Raw genomic sequence first — 21,005 nt, forward strand, 5'->3', positions numbered from 1 at the left:
TTAGGACCTGGTTATCTTTCTCAGTTCATTATTGAGATTAGTGCCTAGACCATATGCCTTCAACAGCACATCACATTTTTAGACATCAAAATAGTGCTGTTTAAACTTTAGTTTCCAGTGAATTTACTGTACAGAGAATGACCTCCGTTTTCCCAGTTTACTCTAGTTGTTGAAGTCCGCAACAAAGACAGATGTGCCTTGGTTTTCAGGAGACTGCAGTGGTTTAATTTATGTTCAGAGGTAGGAGGGAGACCAGCATTTCTCATCTCTACAGCTGTTGCCATTCTCTCCAGGACACTCATCCTATTCTGACTGTGTTCAACCTACCGCTGCATCATGTCATTAACGGTCAAGGCCATGGCACTGACTGTACTGAGCAGGCTGGAGCTGCTGGCCAGCCCTTGGCACATTGGCTGTGGTGTTGTAGCTTTCCAGAAGGAGGGAGTGGATCATGATACTTTGTGTTTTCATGGTTGCATTCTGATAGAGGCAATTATTCTTCAAGTTGAGGGGACACGTTGTACTAATGCTGGGGCCCAAAGGTGGTCTGACTGACATCCAGAGGTAGTGTCAATAGGACTGGAGTTAAAGGAGCAACCAAATAACCTCCAAGAGATGGAGGAGGCCCCTCTGAAAGTGAAGATGAATCATCAAGTTAACTAAATGCAAAATCCCATATCTAATGTAATTAAGCTAAAGTAATGTTAACACAACTCACTCTCCGATTTCACAACTGCGACTGATGTTTCTTACGAAGGTGCATTCCTCTTCCTCGGTCTTCAGTGATTGACTGTTGCTGCTTCAACCTCAATCTGTGATCGTATCTGAACCTTCAAAACGTCTATAACTGCAGGCCCTACGACAGTACAGCATTATTCAATAATCCTTTATTGTTTCTAGCTCTGAGCCTGTCATCTCGCTCCCTATGCTTCACGTCGCTTACTGTTCGCCTCATGCCCCACACTGCATTGATTTCCCATGTAATACTGTCCCAAATTCGATGCCATTCACCACTCCATTTCCCATGAGTAAGATATTTTCGTGGCGCATTACCTGCCTGCTCAACACTTGTATCTCTCTTTCACTGAAATGATTTTTTCGTCTGTTTGTCTGCTTTCTTTTGAACACGCAGAAATGCCTCGCATAGTTTATAGCCTGTGACTGAGCCTAATTTGATCCAAATCCATCGAATTGGTTGAGGAATGTATTTATTCGCACAATGTTGAACTTTGAATGAGATAGCAAGTTGCTAGCTAGGCCAATCCTCTGTAGCGCCCCAAAGTTTCAAAATCAAAGTATTCACCTAAAAACTTTAAAAAACATTTAATTGTATAACATTTGATAGAATATTCTAATGGCCAACACAGTAATAAATTGACATTTATATAAACTTCGGTCAATTGAACAGTTTACTATAATTTTCGTGGTTTGAATAGTTAAAGGACATCTACTGTCAAAGGTTTTGAAGAACGTGTCAAAGAATCCACTAGACTACCATACTTTAAAAAAGTTAGCAGAGCTGTTCTATCATTCTGATGCATGCTTTCGCTTTTAGAACTTTTTGCACTCAAACAATAAGATAACGTTCATGTTTCTGGTAATGAAATTATTTTAAGGCTCACACACAAATCACACTCCCAAAAAAGTAAACCTTTTAAATGTCTTTTTTTGTTGTTGATTCAAAGTAGCTAAATATACCTTAGTTGTCCAATTAGTGACGCATCACAACAGAGTCGTTTTTCATTTAATTCTCATACTGGTCTCTACCATATGCCGTTATCCATATGGGAAATCTTACCCCGGTCCAGGTCCACCATTGGAGAGGTTGTACACCTGCCGTGGATTCAGCAAATACTGAAATTTGCGCAGAACTCTGAAATAAAATAACTTGTCATTGTAAAATACGAAGATTGACATGGTTTCGTAGTGAACTATAAAATGCCCATTTGTGTAGGAGTGCTCACGAGTAGCCTCACCTTTCTCCCTGCTTGCCTCCACTTTTAGGGTTCACAAACACTAGAAGAGGATGAGTGTCTGGTACCGGATTAATCTGTTCAGGGATAAATAGTTACAGGTTACAGCAGTTTCACAAATGGAGACACGATGTTTACATTGTCAGTGTATTCAGATGGAATATGGCTGTGAGAAACTTCCCAGCGACAAACTCTAAACAAGGTCAAAAATAGTTAGACACTGCTGTTCATGTGCTCATATAACAGTAGAGCTTCCGTCCCTCTCCTCGCCCCAACCTGGGCTCGAACCAGGGACCCTCTGCACACATCAATCACAGTCACTCATGAAGCATCGCTACCCATCGCGCCACAAAAGCCTCAGCCCTTGCAGAGCAAGGGGAACAAGTACTTCTAGGCCTCAGAGTGAGTGAAGTCACCGACTGAAACACTATTAGCGCGAACCACCGCTATCTAGCTAGCCATTTCACATCGGCCACACTCACACCAAGTACTATCCAGCGGTCTTGTGACAGGGTACTAGTATGTACCTGAAGCACCTGTCCATCAGGAGTGGTGTTGTGGTCACTGTCGTCGGCTGAGCTTGAGGAGCCGTTCTTTATGCTGTTTGACCTCTCCTAATGGGGCAAATGGAGAAATGGACAGGCAATTAATGTCATCTTTAATTATTTGTTACTTTTATTTCAATTTTTTTTTAAACATTTTTAGGTATTTTCTTAAAACTACATTGTTGGTTAAAGGCTTGTAAGTAAGCATTTCACTGTAAGGTGAAACACCTGTTGTATTCGGCGCATGTGACAAATAACACTTAATTTGAATTGCGCAAAGACCAAGAGGGGTGATTCATCACAAGAGTAGAACAAAAAACAACAACATTTAATACATAAGGGTCCTTTGGAGGAAGGATTGTTGACATACACTGAGTGTACAAAACATAAGGAGCACCTTCCTAATATTGAGTTGGACCCCTTTTTGCCTTCAGAACAGCCTGAATTTATCAGGGCAATGTGTCAAAAGTGTTCCACAGGAATGCTGGCCCATGTAGACTCCAATGCTTCCCACAGCTGTATGGCTGGATGGCCTTTGGGTGGTGGACCATTCTTGATACACACACGACACTGTTGAGCATGAAAAGAAATCTAGCTGCGTTGCCGTTCTTGACACACTCAAACCAGTGCGGCTGACACCTACTGCCATACCCCGTTCAAATACCCGGCACCTACTGCCATACCCCGTTCAAAGGCACCTACTGCCATACCCCGTTCAAAGGCACCTACTGCCATACCCTGTTCAAAGGCACCTACTGCCATACCCCGTTCAACGACACCTACTGCCATACCCCGTTCAAAGGCACCTACTGCCATACCCCGTTCAAAGGCATGCACGGTGGATCCAACCTGTGGGGAGTCTTGGCCATTAACCCTCTGAATGGCACACATTCACAATCCATGTCTCAATTGTTTCAAGGCTTGCTCTGTAATATATGAGTAGTAGTATTAATATAATTTTTATTTTGTTTGTATTTTTACCCCACTTTTCCTTCCCAATTTCGTGATATTCAATTACGATCTTGTCTCATCGCTGCAGCTCCCCAAATGGCTCGGGAGAGGCGAAGGTCGAGTCATGCGTCCTCCGAAACATGACCCGCTTCTTAACACCTGCCCGCTTAACCAAGAAGCCAGCTGCACCAATGTGCAGAAGGAAACACTGAAATCAGCCTGCAGGAGCCCGGCCCGCCACAAGGGGTCGCTAGAGCACGATAAGCCAAGTAAAGCCCCCCTGGCCAAACCCTCCCCTAACCTAGACGACGTTGGGCCAATTGTCACGGCTGGTAGTGACACAGCCTGAGAACGAACCCGGGTCTGTAGTGACGCCTCAAGCACTGCGATGCAATGCCTTAGACCACTGTGCCACTCGGGGAGGCCTATGAGTAGTATTTTGTTTTCAATAATAATTTTCTTATATTAATTTATGAATATTGAAAATATCTCATTTTTGATTTGGCAAAATGTTCAATATCTTGTTAAACATGATGATACTCCACGTCTACAGGACAGGAGGTTGGTGGCACCTTAATTGGGGAGGACGGGCTTGTCGTAATGGCTGGAGCGTAATCAGTGGAATGGTATCAAATATATCAAACACATGGTTTCCACGTGTTTGATACCATTCCATTGACTCCATTCCAGCCGTTATTATGAGCCGTCCTCCCCTCAGCAGCCTCCACTGATCTACGGGCATATCACAGTTCCAGAATTGTATCTCTGCTACTTTTCGAGTTATGATCCAATTTGTATGCATTACCAACAGAGTGAATGTGAAAATCGATTCAAAATGGTTGACCTCTGCTGGTATTTTGCAGAATGTGCAACAATACAAGTAAAAGGAGGAGTGTGATTGGTTACCATGCCAATTTCTCTGTTTAAAGCTGCACTATACAGAAATCCCTCCGCCATTTCAGTTTGTGACAAAACAAGCATATTTCACAAAAAACTGTTGTGAAATATTTCCCATAACAAAAAATATTGTATTTTCATGTTTGAAGCTGGTGTACAAAACCAAAAGTAAAAGACCCAAAAATAAAATGTACGAACTGGAAGCCTAGAAATAGCACACATAGAACATATATACCACTTCTTAGACTTGCTTTCAATGAGATTGACAGATCTATAACTCACATTTCTATGTGCATTTGGTCAGGTCACCCAAAAAGTTACATATTGTAGCTTTAAAATGGGTCATAACTTTGATATGCCTGTAGAATATTATGTTCAATGATATTTTCAATATGTATGTTTATTTATTTCAATATTCATAAATTAATGTAAGAAAATTGTCATTGACATCAAAATACTATTCATATTACAAACACCAATTTTTGCTTTGTAGCACTTACAGATGAAACATTATGGAGTCAAAGGAGGCCTGGCTATTGCAAAAATGTCACAAATGTTCCAATTTGAACGAATTACTTCTCAACTATGCTTTAAAGGGGAAATCAGTAGTTGCTACATCTACATCATGAGCTTAGTTCAACTGCTGTTACTCATCAGAACTCCAAATATGAGCTTTCTTTCTCCAATGTTTGTAAACAAAAAATGTAAACAAACACGACAAAACTATAATTTTGATATCATGGACGGTCAATCCTTACATTCATAGCTATGTCTATGAATTTGAGATTGATTCAACTTCTCCACCCCCATCCCTCAGCTTTTTACTGAACCATGGGTGCGAGGCCACTTTGTTATTGTTCCTACTGCTGATTGCCGCTTTAAGATACAAATGTCAAATATATTTCAACAATCCTTCATCCAAAGGACCCTTCGATTAATTAAATATAGTGAAAATCCCAAACCAGGGTATTTTTTGTTCAGGATCACCCAGAGGCACAAAATAAAACAAGAAGCAATGACAATATTTTTTTTATATATATTTTTTTAACCTTTATTTTACTAGGCCACTCAGTTAAGAACAAATTCTTATTTTCAATGACAGCCTAGGAACAGTGGGTTAACTGCCTGTTCAGGGGCAGAACGACAGATTTGTACCTTGTTTGTACCTTGTCAGCTCGGGGATTTGAACTTGCAACCTTTCAGTTACTAGTCCAATGCTCTAACCACTAGGCCACCCTGCCTCCCCAATATGATAACCAAATGTATCGTTTCTCAAGCTGGACATTTTAGATATCCTACTATTACCATTGCATGTGAGTGAATGTTGTTTTTAAGATAAGAAAAATGTTATTTCGCATAGTTAAGGTTCCTAAACACATATATTTGTGAGCTTTATATAGTATATTCCATTTTATAGTGTTGGACAACTGTAACGGGGCAGTAGATGATCCAGTACCTTTATAACAGGGTAGATAGCCCAGGGGGGGAGGATATGGTCTCTGAGAGGTCCACAGTTACAGTCGGAGGGCTCCTGGGAGGCACAGTCATCATGGCGCTGGAACACAGTAGCAGCCAGAGATATAGCAAGCTCTTATCAAATTCTTAATGAATAAAGCCAATAACATTTTATTTCTAAAACCCTTTCTACATCAACAGTAGTCACAAAGTGCTTATATTATATATATACACATACATATATATATATATTTTTTTACAGTTGAGTCTTTTATTTTTATAATTAAAAAAATAAAAACACCACCCCAGTGCTTTAATGTTAAAATATGTAGTTCCAGACATACAGTGCCTTGCGAAAGTATTCGGCCCCATTGAACTTTGTGACCTTTTGCCACATTTCAGGCTTCAAACATAAAGATATAAAACTGTATTTTTTTGTGAAGAATCAACAACAAGTGGGACACAATCATGAAGTGGAACTACATTTATTGGATATTTCAAACTTTTTTAACAAATCAAAAACTGAAAAATTGGGCGTGCAAAATTATTCAGCCCCTTTACTTTCTGTGCAGCAAACTCTCTCCAGAAGTTCAGTGAGGATCTCTGAATGATCCAATGTTGACCTAAATGACTAATGATGATAAATACAATCCACCTGTGTGTAATCAAGTCTCCGTATAAATGCACCTGCACTGTGATAGTCTCAGAGGTCCGTTAAAAGCGCAGAGAGCATCATGAAGAACAAGGAACACACCAGGCAGGTCCGCGATACTGTTGTGAAGAAGTTTAAAGCCGGATTTGGATACAAAAGATTTCCCAAGCTTTAAACATCCCAAGGAGCACTGTGCAAGCGATAATATTGAAATGGAAGGAGTATCAGACCGCTGCAAATCTACCAAGACCTGGCCGTCCCTCTAAACTTTCAGCTCATACAAGGAGAAGAATGATCAGAGATGCAGCCAAGAGGCCCATGATCACTCTGGATGAACTGCAGAGATCTACAGCTGAGGTGGGAGACTCTGTCCATAGGACAACAATCAGTCGTATATTGCACAAATCTGGCCTTTATGGAAGAGTGGCAAGAAGAAAGCCATTTCTTAAAGATATCCAAAAAAAGTGTTGTTTAAAGTTTGCCACAAGCCACCTGGGAGACACACCAAACATGTGGAAGAAGGTGCTCTGGTCAGATGAAACCAAAATTTAACTTTTTGGCAACAATGCAAAACGTTATGTTTGGCGTAAAAGCAACACAGCTCATCACCCTGAACACACCATCCCCACTGTCAAACATGGTGGTGGCAGCATCATGGTTTGGGCCTGCTTTTCTTCAGCAGGGACAGGGACGATGGTTAAAATTGATAGGAAGATGGATGGAGCCAAATACAGGACCATTCTGGAAGAAAACCTGATGGAGTCTGCAAAAGACCTGAGACTGGGATGGAGATTTCTCTTCCAACAAGACAATGATCCAAAACACAAAGCAAAATCTACAATGGAATGGTTCAAAAATAAACATATCCAGGTGTTAGAATGGCCAAGTCAAAGTCCAGACCTGAATCCAATCGAGGATCTGTGGAAAGAACTGAAAACTGCTGTTCACAAATGCTCTCCATCCAACCTCACTGAGCTCGAGCTGTTTTGCAAGGAGGAATGGGAAAAAAATTCAGTCTCTCTGTGTGCAAAACTGATAGAGACATACCCCAAGCGACTTACAGCTGTAATCGCAGCAAAAGGTGGCGCTACAAAGTATTAACTTAAGGGGGCTGAATAATTTTGCACACACAATTTTTCCGTTTTTGATTTTTTTCATTTTTTTTCAAAAAAGTTTGAAATATCCAATAAATGTCGTTCCACTTCATGATTGTGTCCCACTTGTTGTTGATTCTTCACAAAAAAATACAGTTTTATATCTTTGTTTCAAGCCTGAAATGTGGCAAAAGGTCGCAAAGTTCAAGGGGGCCGAATACTTTCGCAAGGCACTGTAGCTCTTGCAAAACCACTCCATTAACAGATTTCAGAACAGATTGTGATGTAAATCCTCTGTGTGGAAGAAAACATCTGGCCTAATAATTCCAAGGGCCTGACTCTCACGACCACAGATCTACTCAGGAGCCCTCCCTCCTCACCATGGAGTGACACCAGACACAGTGTTTTCCCGTCAGCCCGTGATAACTCTTGATCTTCTTCTGACACTTGTCACACTTCCCAGAGTCACAGTTCCCACTGACCCAGTCATGGGTTGGAACCTGAGGCAAGAGACACAGGCCCAGTAAGATGCAAGACAGACGCTGTACATAAACAGGGACAAAGAGAATGGCTCAGACATTCAAATTACAACATACACTAAGAATGAAGAGGCATTGGAAATATTCACATTTTACAATGGAATTTGCAGTTGTTTGGAAAAAAAAACTCATACCCCTGTGTCTTTCTTAGATTTGACATAGGTCCTGGTACAGGGAGCTGGGTTTATGTTGGCACACCGTCCATGGACTGTGTATTTACAGCCTTGAAAACAAGGACAAGTAAACAATGCATTACGTGTCTCCATTGTTGAACTATTATTGTCATTATCTGTCATTTATTGATTCAATTAATCATGTTAGTCAAGACTAGAAACGAGGTTGACGATTAAGTAGTCAATAAACATTGCCACTACATTGTTTTTCTATGAAACTTATTTGGAAATATACTGCAATGCATTGGGTGTCATAAGTCATTATGACATATCTTAGCATACATTTTAGCATAATCCGATTATGAGTATGAGATTTCATTAACTTGCTTTCAATTACATGATCAGGATAGATGTCTTTCTGCTCAAAAATGAGCATTGGGTGGATTGAGAATGTTAAGTTGTATTGCCCTCTAGTGGTGAGACTAGATAGTGTCACTCACAGGTGCAGCAAAGCCCCTGTTTCCTTAGTCCTAGCAGCATGCTCTGACAAACGTTGCAGTAGACAGGCTTGTTGAAATGCTTCATCCTCCATAGGTGCTGCCCATCCTTCTGAGTCATCTGGGGTTGAAAGGGGAGAAAATCCATATTATGTTACCATCAATGAAATATATATAGTTCTGGGCGACTTTAACTTCCCCACGTCTACCTTTGACTCATTCCTCTCTGCCTCCTTCTTTCCACTCCTCTCCTCTTTTGACCTCACCCTCTCACCTTCCCCCCCTACTCACAAGGCAGGCAATACGCTCGACCTCATCTTTACTAGATGCTGTTCTTCCACTAACCTCATTGCAACTCCCCTCCAAGTCTCCGACCACTACCTTGTATCCTTTTCCCTCTCGCTCTCATCCAACACTTCCCACACTGCCCCTACTCGGATGGTATCGCGCCGTCCCAACCTTCGCTCTCTCTCCCCCGCTACTCTCTCCTCTTCCATCCTATCATCTCTTCCCTCTGCTCAAACCTTCTCCAACCTATCTCATGATTCTGCCTCCTCAACCCTCCTCTCCTCCCTTTCTGCATCCTTTGACTCTCTATGCCCCCTATCCTCCAGGCCGTCTCGGTCCTCCCCTCCCGCTCCGTGGCTCGATGACTCATTGCGAGCTCACAGAACAGGGCTCCGGGCAGCCGAGCGGAAATGGAGGAAAACTCGCCTCCCTGCGGACCTGGCATCCTTTCGCTCCCTCCTCTCTACATTTTCCTCTTCTGTCTCTGCTGCTAAAGCCACTTTCTACCACTCTAAATTACAAGCTTCTGCCTCTAACCCTAGGAAGCTCTTTGCCACCTTCTCCTCCCTCCTGAATGCCCCTCCCCTCCCCCTCCTCCCTGCAGATGACTTCGTCAACCATTTTGAAAAGAAGGTCGACGACATCCGATCCTCGTTTGCTAAGTCAAACGACACCGCTGGTTCTGCTCACACTGCCCTACCCTGTGCTCTGACCTCTTTCTCCCCTCTCTCTCCAGATGAAATCTCGCGTCTTGTGACGGCCGGCCGCCCAACAACCTGCCCGCTTGACCCTATCCCCTCCTCTCTTCTCCAGACCATTTCCGGAGACCTTCTCCCTTACCTCACCTCGCTCATCAACTCATCCCTGACCGCTGGCTACGTCCCTTCCGTCTTCAAGAGAGCGAGAGTTGCACCCCTTCTGAAAAAACCTACACTCGATCCCTCCGATGTCAACAACTACAGACCAGTATCCCTTCTTTCTTTTCTCTCCAAAACTCTTGAACGTGCCGTCCTTGGCCAGCTCTCCCGCTATCTCTCTCAGAATGACCTTCTTGATCCAAATCAGTCAGGTTTCAAGACTAGTCATTCAACTGAGACTGCTCTTCTCTGTATCACGGAGGCGCTCCGCACCGCTAAAGCTAACTCTCTCTCCTCTGCTCTCATCCTTCTAGACCTATCGGCTGCCTTCGATACTGTGAACCATCAGATCCTCCTCTCCACCCTCTCCGAGTTGGGCATCTCCGGCGCGGCCCACGCTTGGATTGCGTCCTACCTGACAGGTCGCTCCTACCAGGTGGCGTGGCGAGAATCTGTCTCCTCACCACGCGCTCTCACCACTGGTGTCCCCCAGGGCTCTGTTCTAGGCCCTCTCCTATTCTCGCTATACACCAAGTCACTTGGCTCTGTCATAACCTCACATGGTCTCTCCTATCATTGCTATGCAGACGACACACAATTAATCTTCTCCTTTCCCCCTTCTGATGACCAGGTGGCGAATCGCATCTCTGCATGTCTGGCAGACATATCAGTGTGGATGACGGATCACCACCTCAAGCTGAACCTCGGCAAGACGGAGCTGCTCTTCCTCCCGGGGAAGGACTGCCCGTTCCATGATCTCGCCATCACGGTTGACAACTCCATTGTGTCCTCCTCCCAGAGCGCTAAGAACCTTGGCGTGATCCTGGACAACACCCTGTCGTTCTCAACTAACATCAAGGCGGTGGCCCGTTCCTGTAGGTTCATGCTCTACAACATCCGCAGAGTACGACCCTGCCTCACACAGGAAGCGGCGCAGGTCCTAATCCAGGCACTTGTCATCTCCTGTCTGGATTACTGCAACTCGCTGTTGGCTGGGCTCCCTGCCTCTCCCTGCCTGTGCCTGTGTCATCCAGAACGCCGCAGCCCGTCTGGTGTTCAACCTTCCCAAGTTCTCCCACGTCACCCCGCTCCTCCGCTCTCTCCACTGGCTTCCAGTTGAAGCTCGCATCCGCTACAAGACCATGGTGCTTGCCTACGGAGCTGTGAGGGGAACGGCACCTCAGTACCTCCAGGCTCTGATCAGGCCCTACACCCAAACAAGGGCACTGCGTTCATCCACCTCTGGCCTGCTCGCCTCCCTACCACTGAGGAAGTACAGTTCCGGCTCAGACCAGTCAAAACTGCTCGCAGCTCTGGCCCCCCAATGGTGGAACAAACTCCCTCACGATGCCAGGACAGCGGAGTCAATCACCACCTTCCGGAGACACCTGAAACCCCACCTCTTTAAGGAATACCTAGGATAGGATAAGTAATCCTTCTCACCCCCCTTTTAAGATTTAGATGCACTATTGTAAAGTGACTGTTCCACTGGATGTCATAAGGTGAATGCACCAATTTGTAAGTCGCTCTGGATAAGAGCGTCTGCTAAATGACTTAAATGTAAATGTAAATGTATAAAGTATGTACTTTGAATTTTTTTAAATGTATTTTGCTGACAATTTTTGCACACTTCTAGAACAAACTATGAATCTCAGGGTAAATGTCTATACTCCGCATAATCTAATCTCATATTTGGAAAGCACTATGTAAGCAATGCAAGCATTGATACACATCTCATTCTAATATTGGCTCATGGTTGGAAATGGGGGTGTCATCTGCCATTAGTGATTCTATTAGCAGCAAAAATCATCAACACCAATCCTAACCCAGCTAGCACATTTCCCATTGGGCACAGATGTCAATTCCACGTCTCTTCCACATTGGTTCAACGTAATTTCATTGAAATTACATTAAAACAACATTGATTCAACCAGTGTGTGCCCAGTTCCTTGGAAGTTGTGGGAATGTGTGTAGGGTGTTTTTAGTTTTTAGATTGTTGCGGGAACTACCTTTTCTGACCGGTTAAACTGAACATTTTTAAACATTCTAAGAACAAAAGTGAACATTCCAGACAGTTCTGGAAACATTTGTTTTTAGGTTGTATGGAGGTTCTGAGAACCTTTACTCGAGTTCCTTGTATGTTTTCCTGGGAGGTTTTAGTAACGCTCGGAGAACAGAAATTACAGGTTATTTGAAGCGAATTAAATAACATTCTGAGAGCATTCTCTAAATGTTTTCTTATGGTTATTAATGAATGTTTTCTTACACTAAGAACAAAATGTAAAGGTTATTCAGATGTTTTTCAAATAACTTCCTTAAAACCTTTAGTGAATGTTTCAATTATACTTTTAATGACACTGCAACTACAGATAGAAATTAATTTGCGTGGAACACATTTTATTTTTTATTGTGACGCAGCATCAGTGAAATTCAAACCTATGATCTTCTATTCTCTATCTGTATCTGGGGAAGGGTATAAGACCATTTCTAGAGTGTTCAAAGTGTCGTAGAGCACAGTGGTCTCCATTGGGAAACTACTACACAGAGTCTGCCTAGAGTTGGCATAACTGAGCAAGAAGGACCTTGGTCAGGGAGGTGACCAAGAACCCAATAACCACTCTGGCAGAAATACAAAGTTCCTTGGCGGAGATGGGAGAACCTTCCAGAAGTCTCTACAGTACTTCACCAATCTGGGCTTTATGAGAGTGGCCAGACGGACTCCTGAGAAAAAGGCACATGACAGCGCACCTGGAGTTTGCAAAAAGGCAGGTTGCAAAAGATTCTGTGGTCTGATGAGACAAAGATGTAACTCTTTGTCCTGAATGCAAAGCGCTATGTATGAAAACAAAACAGGCACAGCTCATCACCTGTCTAACATCATCCCTACCGTGAAGCATGGTGGTGGCAGCATCATGCTATGGGGATGCTTTTCAGTGGCAGGGACTCCGAGACTGGTAAGGATAGAGGGAACAATGAATGGAGCCAAATACAGGCAAATCCTTGATGAGAACCTGCTTCAGAGTGCAAACAACCTTAGAATGGGGCGAAGATTTACGTTCCAACAGGACAATGACCCCAACCATACAGTCAAAGCAACGCTGGAATGACTTCATTTTTTGAGTGGCCCAGCCAAAGCCTAGACTTGAATCCCATTGAACTCTGAGGAGAGACTTGAAGATTGCTGTTCACCGCCACGTCCCATCTAACTTAACAGAGCTTGAGAAAATCTCCAAATCAAGATTTACGAAGTTGATATAGACATACCCAAGATGACTTAAAGCTGTACTCGCCTCCAAGGGTGCATCAACAAAGTATTGACTCAGGGATGTGAACACTTATATAAATGAGATGTGTCTGTATTTAATTTTCAAAAAATGATCAACCATTTCTAAGCATGTTTTTCACTGTTATTATGGGGTATTGTGTGTAGATGGGTGTGATTTGTTTTATCCATTTTCAATTCAGGCTGTAACAACAAAGGGAATAAGTCAACGGGCATGAATACTTTCAGAAAGTTGTGTATGTTTTTAAATAACATTCTTAGGTTTTCTGAACATTACTAAAGTTATTGTGGTTTTTAATGGAAAGTTATCATTTTCTGAGAACGGAGTGAATGTTTTTAAATAACACAGTAAGAAGGTCACAGATTGTATATGCCCTTATCTAGATTAGACAGAAATCGACAGTAACAAATGCTTTTACAAACATTGGTTAAAATGACTCATGGTGCCTCAGCTCAAAGCCAGACTTCCAGTCAGTGTATGTGTATGAAGCATAGCCCCTGAACTCAGCAAAGTGAGAGAGCTCCGACTCTCATTGGTGGCCTGAAATAGCCGGAGGGGAAGTCCCTGGCATTGTTGTAGGGGCGCGAGAGAGACCAGTTTACAGTTCAGACCTTCAGTCAGCTAGCCAGACAGTCCACTTTGCCGGGCAGTCAACTAACAGACCCAGAAGCAAACAGCATTATCAATAAGTAGGCCTACCCACTATAACAATATATTTTCTCAGATGCTAGTATTTCCAAAACCACAGTCTATCAGCACTTGGGAGATCAGAGTGCTGTGGCACCCCAATTAGTGTAGTTGTTTCAAACATAATCACTTCCTCTTTATACTGTAACAATCAATATCTATGTCCTTCCTTTCCGTTGTAGTTACTACTAATTGATGAAGATGGTGATGTTAGATGGAAAAGTAACAGCTAAAGTGGAAAAAGCTTAACTCACTCTGCTGGTGGTGCATAGATGCTGTATATATAAAAGATGTGACATTAGCAGGCCCGCAGCACTGAGTCAGCAGAAGGGTGTTGCAGAAGGCGAGGGAGAGAGTGTGTGCGCTCTCTCACTCTCTCACTCAGAGAGAGAGAGAGAGAGATGAAAAATAAACTCCAGAGAAATTGGTAAATAGTACCTTTTCTTAAATCAGCTAATTCAGTGTTTTTAAATTTGTTATTCCTGTGGAGGCGGAGGCTGTGACATATTGCTAAAGCTGGTAGAAAAACAGTACATTAGCAGCGTAAAGATGCACTAGGAAATAAGATCAAGAGGACGCATCATGTGTACTCCTCCAAGCCCAGGCTCCACAAAAAACCCACTGACGCAATAAAGAGGAATGAGTGATGGATGGTCCAACTCCTACCTTCAGCCCTAGTAACACCAGGGTTGTATTCATGAACACACACCGTAGCAAAATGTTGTGCAATGGAAAAAAACAAGCGTTTCTTATTATTGGACAAGTTCAGGTAGTTCCTCCCTGTTTCAGTTAGTTTTCTTCCATTTTGTCCCTAATGAACACGAACCAGCAGGTGAACATGGTTCACCCACCTTCAGACCCAGTAACACCAGCAGGGGGACGTTGTTCATTCCTCCCTCCACCCACTCATCCAGAGAGACCGTGCCACTGCTGTCTGCGTCGATGGCCGTCATCATGTCCTTTAGCACCTGAACAAATGAAAGTGCCTTATAACTTAGTGTCTAAATAAGCCTTCTTGAGTGGCTGTTTGTGCAGCAGATATTTGCAGAAGACTTGAGGTATTTTCCCCTCTATTGAAATGATAGTCAGTTATTGTTAGAAATCCCAAATTTGACCACACTTACTGGTCTCAGCTCAGACACATCCCAACCAAGGTAATCTGCAGCGTGCATCATCTGAGCAATGATCCGGTCCACCTCCTGGGTTCATACAGGCAGGAGAGCATAAGTTATTGTGAGTTGAAGAACTGATATATATATACCTTGTGGAAATTAAAGTGTATAAGGGGACATCTCCTTCAACAGCCAGTCATTACATGTTATTACATTGTTATTACACTGAAATGGGTAATCTGGCACAATACCCATTACCCATTTCTATGTAGATCATGAAAAAAAATATGACTAATTGCCTTACGGAGCTGTCAAGGACGCCATTGCCATCTCTGTCGTACAGTTTGAAAGCAACTGAAAGAGGGAGAAATTGGCATATAAAAATCTTGGACAAAGCCATCAAACAAAATATCTATAAAAAAAAGAGACTGCAGTATGGAACTGCGACATGGTGGAGAAAACAGGATCAAGACTCACACTCCAGCTTGTCTCTGGGCTGGCCATCCTCCAACAGGGAGAAGTAACACGAAACGTCCTTCAAAAATACCTCTTCTATGAGAGAGAGAGGTTTAAAGGAGGAGGGGGGAGGTAACACACAGAGCACACCTAATCACGTGCAGCCTGGGGACTTTGACAAATGAACTAGTGCCGAGAATAGTGAAACTGCTGACTATAGTGAGACAATAATATGCGTCTACGCCGAGGGATAAATAAACGTACTAGCATTGTCCTGCCCGTCAGGTTCAGTTCCGCTCTGGAAGGATCGAAAGAGGCGCTGGCAGAGATCCTTAGGGAAGTCCTCCACCTCCAGATAGGTCTTCAGGAAGAGACGGAAGCCCTCCTCATTGATACACTGCAGCAGAGGATGGGATATCAATCAATCAATAATTCAAATGATCAATCAATCAAATGGGAAGATGACAGAGATCTCATGATTCTTATCAAAACATCCTGATTTAGGACAGAGTGATTTGGGTGCAAATAATCATAATACCTAGACGTTACAATGATGAGGGGATTTGCTCAAAATATTTTTTTATTTATAAAAAAAAAAAAAAAACACATTTTAGTCGTTTAGCAGACCCTCTTATCCAGAGCGACTTACAGGGGGCAATTGGGGTTAAGAGTACACAGTACATAACCATAATGATCAATGCTTTTAGTCAGATTTTCCACTTAATGACTCTACTTCGAGAGTCGCTGCTTCTTTCGCATCATCCTCAGTGAGAAATACCCGTCTTTCTGTCCTGTAACCCATCGTTTCTCCATAAGTCCTTAAGTCCTAGTTGCTACGTGTTGTTTTTATCCATCTTATGAGAGAAGATTGGATTTAGCCTAATTATTTGGCAAATCCAACTGCTGATATCGGCAATATTGGAAAACCTGTCCCGTTAAATCACCTAATGGCTTACTCTGCATGATGCCAGCACAGCGTCAGTCAGAGAACTTGCAGAACTGGCACGATTTGAAGAGGTAATTTCCATTAGTAACTTCAGCGGTTTGCAAAAATCCATCAACCCCTGAAGACAATTCTCTCCTAATTGATTTGATTTATATACAGCGCTCTTAGGTAGTCATGTCATATTCATCAACATGATTAATGTTTAAATTTTAATAGATTTTCTAAAAAGAAAACCAATGGGTATCACATGAGCATAACGATCACTCTCAAATGTCATGGCAAACTGTGTATTAATGTAGTAATGTACCACAGACATTTATCAAGAGGGACTGAGAGTAGACATGAGTTGTGGTTGGGTCGATATCAACCTGGCCATGGTTTCCTCTCACCTCTCCATGTCTGTGCTGGGCCAGCCTGCCATCTGCATCAAATTCCCTCAGCACATCTTTAACCTTCAGTGTACAGTCTGGGAGGAGAAGAGACACACAGGACACACAGGACACACACACTCTTATTTTAGAGTACTACAAACACGAATGTCTAAGTAATGATTGTTACAGAGAATGAGTATAGAATCAGAAACTACAAGTGTTACAATAAGATAGCATGCATACCCCTTGACTTATTACACATTTTGTTGTGTTACAGCCTGAATTAAATATGTATTCATTTTTCCCCCTCTCCCATCTACACACAATACCCCATAATGACAAAGTGAAAACTTGTTTTTAGAATGTGTGGAAATTTATTGAAAATGAAAGTACTCACACCCCTTTGCTATGACAGTCCAAATTGAGCTCAGGTGCATCCAATTTCTTTTGATCATCCTTGAGATGTCACTACAACTTGATTGGAGTCCACCTGTGGCCAATTCAATTGTCTGGACTTGATCTAGACCTGTCTATATAAGGTCCCACAGTTGACGGTGCATGTCAGAGCAGAAACTACACCATGAAGTCCAAGGAACCATCCGCCGAGATAGAATTATGATGTCTATATCTGACATAACTACAGAGTTCCTTGGCTGAGATGGGAGAACATGCCAGAAGGAAAACAGTCTCTACAGTACTTCACCAATCTGGGCTTTATGGGAGGGTGGCCAGATGGAAGCCACTCCTGAGAAAAACACGCCTGGAGTTTGCAAAAAGGCAGGTGAAATACAGAGCATAAGGCAAAAGATTGATGAGACAAAAATGTTACTATTTGACCTGAATGCAAAACGCTGTGTCTGAAAAAAAAAACAGGCACAGCTCATCACCTGTCTAACATCATCCCTACCGTGAAGCATGGTGGTGGCAGCATCATGCTATGGGGATGCTTTTCAGTGGCAGGGACTCCGAGACTGGTAAGGATAGAGGGAACAATAAATGGACCCAAATACAGGCAAATCCTTGATGAGAACCTTCTTCAGAGTGCATTACATTTACATTACATTTAAGTCATTTAGCAGACGCTCTTATCCAGAGCGACTTACAAATTGGTGCATTCACCTTATGACATCCATTGGAACAGCCACTTTACAATAGTGCATCTAAATCTTTTAAGGGGGGTGAGAAGGATTACTTTATCCTATCCTAGGTATTCCTTAAAGAGGTGGGGTTTCAGGTGTCTCCGGAAGGTGGTGATTGACTCCGCTGTCCTGGCGTCGTGAGGGAGTTTGTTCCACCATTGGGGGGCCAGAGCAGCGAACAGTTTTGACTGGGCTGAGCGGGAGTGCAAACATCAGAATGGGGAAAATATTTACGTTCCAACAGGACAATGACCCCAAGCATACAGCCAAAGCAACAATGGAATGGCTTCAGAACAAGAATGTGAAAGTCCTTGAGTGGCCCAGCCAAAGCCCAGACTTGAATCCCTTTGAAATCTGGAGAGGCTTGAAGATTGCTGTTCACTGCCGCTCCCCATCTAATTTAATAAAAGCTTGAGAAAATCTGCAAGGAAGAATGGGAGAAAATCCCCAAATCTAGATGTGCAAAGCTGATACAGACACACCCAAGACAAAGCAAAGCTATAATCGCCACCAAAGGTGCTTCTAAACAGTATATTTTCAATAAAATATGCAAACATTTCTAAAAACATGTTTTCACTTTTGTCATTACAGGGTATTATTGTGTGTTGATGGGTGAGGAAGAAAAAAATCTATTTTGAATTCAGGCTGTAACAATAAAATGTGGATTAAGTCAAGGGGTATGAACTGTCGGCAGAAACTACAAATATATCATATTCTACATAGCAACATGAAATGTGTATCACATGACAGATGTATTACGGCATTCAAATGGATAACAGACACTAGGATAAGAAATCCAGTTTTCTATTCCTTCATTTTCCTTCAAATTGAGGTTCACAAAATGTCTGAATCCAGAGATCTACCAAGAGAAATTGTGGGCCCCAATGTGGCAACGTTTTGCAGATACTTAGTAAGAGACAGTCATCACCACTTCCACATATGAGAGCGTGTGGGTGTAAGGGGAAGGCGATGCAGGGCTGAGGAGGCTTCCTGCCTGCATGTACTCACAGTCAATGTACTGCTGTAGCTGGATGAAGTCGACTGGGTTCAGCTCCTTCACCTCTGGGTCTGTGGGGGCGGACATGCTGCCTGCGTCTGCACATACCGCCGGTGTAGAAAAGGGGCGAGAGGAGAGGAGAGGAGAACGAGTTACATCAGTCTTCTGCTGCGTGAATGTGAAATGGAGGCGGCTCAGACACCAAACCAGAATTGTAAGCTGAACATAACAGTGCTAGGTAGTAACTCACAAGGCAAGGGCTTTGTTTAGAAAAGGTGCTTCAGATCATCACACCATGCAAAACAGGTCAGCAACGGCCTGTTAAAACCCACAAAATGTACATCTGCAAATTGGCATGAACCACATAGTTCAACACCAGCATTGGCTTGCAAATACCCTCGGTGTCCTTTAGTCATCTCCAGTCATGATGTTAATAGTGTTCAGAACAAATGTTTCAAAAACACCTGTCTTTCCACTCCCATGTTTCAAATGACATTGTTGATGTAACAACGAGCAAACGAATGCACAGTAGCCCAGTCCTAAGCTGACAAGCATAAGCAGCTTCAAGGAGCATTTTGTACTTTAGAATGCCCCGAGGGCCCAGTACAAGCTCTGCATAAGCAGCTTCAAGGAGCATTTTGTACTTTAGAATGCCCCGTGGGCCCAGTACAAGCTCTGCATAAGCAGCTTCAAGGAGCATTTTGTACTTTAGAATGCCCCGTGGGCCCAGTACAAGCTTTGCATAAGCAGCTTCAAGGAGCATTTTGTACTTTAGAATGCCCCATGGGCCCAGTACAAGCTCTGCATAAGCAGCTTCAAGGAGCATTTTGTACTTTAGAATGCCCCGTGGGCCCAGTAAAAGCTCTGCATAAGCAGCTTCAAGGAGCATTTTGTACTTTAGAATGCCCCGTGGGCCAAGTACAAGCTCTGCATAAGCAGCTTCAAGGAGCATTTTGTACTTTAGAATGCCCCGTGGGCCCAGTAAAAGCTCTGCATAAGCAGCTTCAAGGAGCATTTTGTACTTTAGAATGCCCCGTGGGCCCAGTACAAGCTCTGCATAAGCAGCTTCAAGGAGCATTTTGTACTTTAGAATGCCCCGTGGGCCCAGTACAAGCTCTGCATAAGCAGCTTCAAGGAGCATTTTGTACTTTAGAATGCCCCGTGGGCCCAGTACAAGCTCTGCATAATCAGTATGAGGCCACAGATACACCAGAGACATTATACGTCTCAAGAGTTTTAGTCTCCCCAAAGCTTTTTTCAGAGTGTTGTCTGACCCAGTTTTCTATTCATTCATCAATTTGCATGCGTTGCTCTGTAAAATCTAACACCTCTTCCTGAAATAGTCTGGCAAGTGTCAACCTTTTCATCTTTGTAGCTCTCCATCCACAATTTCTCTCTTCATATCAACCAAAAAACAGCCATTTTTGGATCAAATCATAAAAGAATGTAATAAATCATCTCCATTTTAAAATGGGTTATTGTCCCAGTACCTAACAGCACTATGGGAGTGTAGGTCAGACAGTCAGTGTTATATATACAGCAATCAAAAGTCTGTCAGTCATGGGGTAATGCTGAAAAATAATAAACTCCTAAATGCCCACGTTCAATGTGATGTGGAACCACAATCTCACTGTGCTAACAAAGGGTCATGTTGTCCCTTCTTAATTCCCCTCAAAAAGGTTAGCAGCGTTGCCTAGCAGTTTTGTTTAGGCAGCCAATCAGTTGAGAGGAGAGAATTGACAGGAAAGTGCCATTTGTTGATATGGCAGGCATTTAAAAATAACTACAAGGACTTATTTTATACTGCACATCATGCAACGTTTTGGATACCAGTTAGGGCCTTACTATACAGTTCAAATAATCTATCAAATACAATTTGAATTGCTAATTTCTGCTCATTTGAAAGCAGACAATCAACACATCTCAAAGAGCATACTAAAGTAGTGCTTCTAAACAACACATGGAAAATCCAGTTTTAGGCTACTTCCCTTGCCTTGCCTGTGGCAACAAGGCAGATGGCAGTTCTGCATGACCTTCAAAGCAATACGCTGACATATGCATGTCTCTATTCCCTCATGTCGGACAGACGATGTACCACCCTTGTCTGACATCATTTAGGCCAGGGCAACCTGGGTCAAATCTGATTCACTAC

The 21,005-nt window shown here is 42.9% G+C and overlaps 1 protein-coding gene across 3 annotated transcripts in view; it reads right to left on the bottom strand.

Moving 5' to 3' along the window:
• LOC118359946 (diacylglycerol kinase alpha-like) overlaps window positions 1-21,005 on the bottom strand; it is a 40,130-nt gene that overhangs the window by 10,816 nt on the left and 8,309 nt on the right. For 2 of the 3 annotated variants that reach the window (XM_035738883.2, XM_035738885.2), the window contains exons 2-15: window positions 18,865-18,951; window positions 16,736-16,812; window positions 15,665-15,797; window positions 15,422-15,496; window positions 15,249-15,298; window positions 14,957-15,031; window positions 14,684-14,800; window positions 8,720-8,837; window positions 8,241-8,329; window positions 7,948-8,067; window positions 5,823-5,921; window positions 2,501-2,587; window positions 1,977-2,050; window positions 1,799-1,873 (exon numbers count right to left, since the gene is read on the bottom strand). In XM_035738883.2, coding sequence (XP_035594776.1) covers window positions 1,799-1,873; window positions 1,977-2,050; window positions 2,501-2,587; window positions 5,823-5,921; window positions 7,948-8,067; window positions 8,241-8,329; window positions 8,720-8,837; window positions 14,684-14,800; window positions 14,957-15,031; window positions 15,249-15,298; window positions 15,422-15,496; window positions 15,665-15,797; window positions 16,736-16,812; window positions 18,865-18,940 — 1,265 coding nt within the window. In that variant the 5' untranslated portion in view covers window positions 18,941-18,951. Of the gene's footprint in view, window positions 1-1,798; window positions 1,874-1,976; window positions 2,051-2,500; window positions 2,588-5,822; window positions 5,922-7,947; window positions 8,068-8,240; window positions 8,330-8,719; window positions 8,838-14,683; window positions 14,801-14,956; window positions 15,032-15,248; window positions 15,299-15,421; window positions 15,497-15,664; window positions 15,798-16,735; window positions 16,813-17,114; window positions 17,851-18,864; window positions 18,952-21,005 lie in introns of those variants that run through there. The other variant, XM_052482303.1, reaches the window with a different exon arrangement.

This window comes from Oncorhynchus keta, chromosome 27 (assembly GCF_023373465.1).
Source record: "Oncorhynchus keta strain PuntledgeMale-10-30-2019 chromosome 27, Oket_V2, whole genome shotgun sequence".
Classification (NCBI taxonomy): Eukaryota; Metazoa; Chordata; class Actinopteri; order Salmoniformes; family Salmonidae; genus Oncorhynchus; species Oncorhynchus keta.